The sequence below is a fragment of the Lathyrus oleraceus genome, chromosome 3, assembly GCF_024323335.1.
Source record: "Lathyrus oleraceus cultivar Zhongwan6 chromosome 3, CAAS_Psat_ZW6_1.0, whole genome shotgun sequence".
In the NCBI taxonomy this organism is placed as follows: Eukaryota; Viridiplantae; Streptophyta; class Magnoliopsida; order Fabales; family Fabaceae; genus Lathyrus; species Lathyrus oleraceus.
In genome coordinates, this window is record NC_066581.1 from 307,355,815 (window position 1) to 307,361,315 (window position 5,501).

At 36.2% G+C, this 5,501-nt stretch overlaps 1 protein-coding gene across 1 annotated transcript; it reads left to right on the forward strand.

The window, feature by feature from the left end:
* Positions 1-1,700: 1,700 nt before the first annotated feature.
* On the forward strand, positions 1,701-3,879 carry LOC127127303 (pentatricopeptide repeat-containing protein At1g12775, mitochondrial). The gene has a single exon (XM_051056450.1). It carries the CDS (start codon positions 1,803-1,805, stop codon positions 3,339-3,341), a length of 1,539 nt encoding a protein of 512 aa, XP_050912407.1. The 5' UTR covers positions 1,701-1,802; the 3' UTR covers positions 3,342-3,879.
* Positions 3,880-5,501: the final 1,622 nt, after the last annotated feature.

A 5,501-nucleotide genomic window follows, 5' to 3' on the forward strand; every position in this document is an offset into this window, starting at 1 on the left:
CCATGATAACAGATGGCATAATCCTCCTTTTACCCATGTCTATTGCATTAGACATATCGCACAAAACTTCATATGTGCAATCAAAGACAAGAACCTTCGCAAAAAAGTGGTGAATGCAGGGTATGATCTAACTCAACCGTTATTTCAATATTACTGTGACGAAATTAGATTGTCTAATGCAGATGCAAGAAGGTGGATGAATAACATACCATTAGAGCAGTGGACAATGGCATTTGACCGAGGCTGTCGATGGGACCACATGACAACAAACCTTGTAGAATGCATTATCGGCGTATTCAAAGGCATTAGAAATCTACCAATAACCGTATTGGTCAGAACAACCTATTTTAGGTTGACATCAACCTTCGCAACCAGAGGTGAAAAATGGAGTTCGATGTTAATGCCAGGTCAATTATCCAATGAATGTTGTATGAAAGTGATGAAAGAGGAAACTATCAAAGCTAGCACACACGCGATTATAATCTCTGACCGTCGTAGGTAAAATTTCAGTGTATAGAAAATAATGGACCATAATAAGGGGAGGTCAAATTTATCCTATGTTGTCAGACTAAATAGAAGTTGGTGCGATTGTGGAAAGTTTCAGGCCTTCCGTATTCCTTGCTCCCATGTCATTGCGGCATGCGCACATACTCATCAGGACGCTTACAACCATTTATCTGATGTTTACAAGGCCATTACCGTCATGAATGTCTATAACAAAAGCTTCTCAGTGCTAGCAATGGAGGAATATTGACATCCATATCAAGGGGACATAGTTTGACACATGATGATATGCGAAGAAAGAAAAAAGGACGGCCAAATATCACGCGTATTAGAACAGAAATGTATACAACTAATAAAACGATAAGATTATGTAGTATATGTCGTCAATCCGGACGCTATAAGAAAAAATATCCCAATCTAGGAGCAACCTCTGCATCACAATTTAGTACCTCCTTTAAATTTTTGTAACCTTTGATTTTGATATATTTATAACTTTTTGCTACAACAAGGTTAACAACAAACATCACTCCAACTTAAACACACTTAAAATCGAAATGGTATGAATAAACAACACAAACAACAAATATCAAAACAAATAAAAATACTTCACCACAACATTTCTAACTGATTACAACAATCAAAGTGATGTCATTTGGTCCAAACATCACTTCCGTAGCATCTTTATCATTTTTTATTCGCACCAAACCACGTACGGCATCGAGTATCTCAATACTTCTAATTTTTCGCCTTCAGGTATATTTTCGTCTAACCAACGAACCAACTCCCTCTTTAGTTGCTCGAAACGACAGATGTTCCAGAACATCATCTCCATCGGAGACTTGTCTCTCGAATAAATCACTTTTCCGTAGCGGCGACGAAGACGAACCATATTTACAATATAATGAAAAGAGATGTGAAAAAATAAATGATCCAACACATCTATTTATAAAAGAAAAATACTAAATACACGGAGGCACCAGACCAATTGACGCCTCTTTAAAATTAAGGGTGTGCATCAATTGATCTAACATTTACGCTTTAACGTTTTTTTTTTAAAATGAGGTAGTTTAGAAATTAAACTTGTGAGTTATTTTGAATTTTTTTTAAAATAGATAATTTAAATAAAAAATTTCACTCGTGTTGGTCTAACCCTTATAATATTTATAAATTGATAAAAATAAAAATAAAAACCTAACCAGGAAAATACTGAACTTCATTCTTCCATTGTTAGTACAAACCAAGAACTAACAAGTCTATCAACAAATTCAATAACAAACCTCTCTTTAGTGCTCAAACTCATGCCTCCTCCCATTCCCACATTCTCTCAACTTTATCAGCCTCATTATACTATAATCAAAATTCCCCTTTTCACCATTAAATCAAACAATGGTAACAGCATCATCAGTATCAAACCAATTAACCCCTCTCTTCTAACCACACACTCTTTCTCTCTCACCAATTCCTCCCTCAAACACACAACAAAAAACCTCATTGATTTTAAAGACAAAACAACTAGGTTTCGACTCAAAAACCTTGTCCAAAACATCACATCATTATCCTCGTCCAAAAACAAAACCGACATACTACAACAAATCCTAGAGAAAGATACTGCTGAGTTTCAAATTCAAACCATATCAGATTTCAATCACCTTCTCACGGCTCTAGTCATTGCGAAAGAGCTAGAACTTTGTCAAACAATCTTCACAAAGTTATCATCTTTTCATCTTGTTCCAGATTCTTGCACTTACTCCGTCATGATAAGGTGCCACTGTGAGAAAAACGACGCGGAAGAAGCAAAAAGAGTACTTTTTACTGTTCTTGAAAATGGGTTTGAACCAGATGCTGCAACCATCACTGTTTTAATAAATTCCCTTTGCAAAAGAGGGAAAGTGAAGAAAGCTATGGAGGTTTTTCGATTCGTGGAGAGAAAGGGTTTGAAGCTTGGTGTTCAACCATATAACTGTTTGTTGAAAGGGCTGTCTTATGTGGGAAGAGTTGAAGTAGCGGTTGAGATTTTGATGAAAATGAAGGAGACAAATTTGGGGGTTGATATTTATTCTTATAGTGCTGTTATGAATGGATTATGCAAAGTGGGTCGTTCGGATGAAGCAATGAGGTTGTTCAATGAAGCTATTGGAATTGGATTGGTGCCTAATGTGGTTACTTTTAACGCGTTGATTCAAGGGTATTCGAGAGAATGTAGACCGGTGGAGGGTGTTGGTGTTTTGAAGATGATGAAGGAACATGGTTGTGTTCCTGATTATATTAGTTATAGTACTGTTTTACATGGATTGTTAAAGTGGAATGAAATTGTGGCGGCGCTTTGGATTTATAAGGAGATGGTGGAGATTGGATTTGAGGTTGATTTGAGGATGATGGGGACTTTGGTGAGGCGTTTGTGTAAGAAATCATGGAGGGAAAAGTGTTTGCTTGAGGATGCATATGAAGTGTTTGAGAAAATGAAAGAGAAGAGTTTAGTGGTTGATAAGAGGACAATTGAGGTGATGGTTGAGGCGTATTGTAGGGGGAAGAAATTTGATGAGGCTTTTGTGAGTTTGAATGATATGGTTAGGTGGGGTTATTCTCTTGAGGCGATTGTGTTTGAGAAAGTGATTAGAGGACTTTGTAGGCAGGGTAGAGTGGATGAGGCAGTGTCAAGTTTGCTTCTTTTGCATGCAAAAGGAGGGATTCTTGATAGAAATTGTTTTCAGGTATTGGTTAAGGAAGTTAATGCACATGGGAGAGTGTTCTGTGGTTCTTTTTTGTTTGGTCTTGCATTGAAGCGAGGTGTTGTTCTTGTTCCAAATAAGGAGCTGCAAGGTGATAAAAGGTGTTAGCAAACATTTGGGTACTCGGTCAGTGACATTTTTCGCGTCTCAAGGGTTGTTCGCGGTGAATTTTTCAAAGCAAACTACTTGATGTTTCACTTCTAACGTGCAGTTTCACCGTGATTCTTACATTTTCCAAGCACTCTGTTAGTCAATTCAAGCAGGCTTAATGATGTTGAAATGGATATTGAGTTTCATGTGAAGGGTGCAATGATTTGGCGTCTTGGAGACCATACTTGCAGGCTATGTCCAAAGTGAATAGGAGTACAATGGTGACTCTGCTTGTGCTCACACAGGGTTGCTTGTTGGAAACTGGATTACTCTTAGATTAGATACCAAGTATGCTTGATTCAATTATTTAGCTCATAAAGTAAGTATGAATAGAAACATAAGAAGATATTTTGATCAAACTGTAAAATGATAAAAAGGAAGGATCAATTTTGTATGAAATGTGTTCTTATATCATTGATGTGTGTGGATAATATAAATAGGAGAAGGGATCAAATCAGGGGGTTCTTTTAGAAAAATAAAGGAAGTTAATAACTAGGAACCTAATTTGTTTTTATAATATAAAGATGATTCAATACTGCCGATATGTTAAATTATCAAATTTTAATTTTGTTGTGAATTTGAATTTATATATGCGCCCATTATATATTCAAGTTGGAGATGAGGTTGAAATCTCAAGAACGTTCAATTTGCAAATAATCATTGATAACCATCACCTCCAAGGAGATTAGTAAAATAATCCAACCTTAAAATCAATCTAGATTTGTGATAGAGTTTCAGCATACAAACTATAGAGTATCAGCATACAAACTACACGACGAATTTTAGATGAGACAAAATTAAAAATTCAACTTGCGGCAAATCATTGCATCATTGTCAATTAGAAATGAGACAAAATTAAAAATTCAACTTGCGGCAAATCATTGCATCATTGTCGATTAGAAATTGTTAGAATTTGAAATCACAAAATGAGTGAATAATGGTGTTGACAAGGAAAGAGGAAATTAAAAAATTATAGATGATTGGGGATGAGAATATTTTTATTAGTTTTTTATAAAGATGCATCTAAGATATTTATACAAGTATTACAAAGTGATTGCGATTCAAATAACATAAGTCAAATAATTGAAAATTGAAAATTTTGGGCATGTAATCGGATACACTAAATTTGTAACTAGTTACAGTTGACACAAAAATTAAATCACTTCCGGTGATAACTGATTACGTTCATACGTTAATTGGTTACAACTACGATGTTTTCCTTGTTTCTTTAGCTTAGAAGTGACTTTGGCCTTGCTATAACCGGTTACACCCCTATGTTAATTAGTTACAACACTTGAATTACCAAAAAATATTTTTAACACCAATTTAATTCAAGTGCTTCAAGTCTTCCATGTTCACGTTCATCTTCAACCTTTTGAACACATCATATGTGACTCGCTTAGTCAACAAATCAGCCAATTGACTTTCACTTCTACAATATTCTACTATTAACATTCCTTCACTAACAAGTTCCCTCAAGTAATGAAACCTCATCTCAATATGTTTGCTCCTCTCATGTGCAATTGGGTTTTTAGCAAGATTAATCGTGGAAACGTTGTCAACCAAGAGTGTAACAACCCCACCCTAATTACTGCCCAGCTCCTTCAATGGATTCATTAGTCAAACGGCTTGGCACGCACATAACAAAGCGACAATGTACTCAGCCTCACAAGACGAAAGTCAACTACTGGTTCCTTCTCTGAACACTGTGAGATCGGTGTTCCACCGAACATAAAGATGTATCCAACTATAGACTTTCGATCATCTTTATCTCCGTACTAATTGGAATCGGTAAAACCGAGCAAATTGCATTTTCTGCCTGTATCCTCTACGGGAAAGAGAATTCCGCAGCCAACAGAATCTTTGACATATCTTAGGATCCTATTGACTGCTGTCAAGTGAGATACCTCCAGTCTCTCATGCTCACAATACCGACACTAAATGTCAAGTTTGATAGCGTATTACACAAATAACACAAGGATCCAAGCAGCCTCCTATATTGAGTTGCATCAACATCTTGCTCATCATCATTCTTCGACAACTGTTGTCTTAGTTCAGGCGGAGTAATGGCAGCATTACAATGCTCCATTTCAAACTTCTTCAATATCTCAAGCGCAT

Excerpts from the sequence above, each read along its gene's own strand:
- LOC127127303 (XM_051056450.1), top strand. The coding sequence starts at position 1,803 with ATGCCTCCTCCCATTCCCACATTCTCTCAACTTTATCAGCCTCATTAT.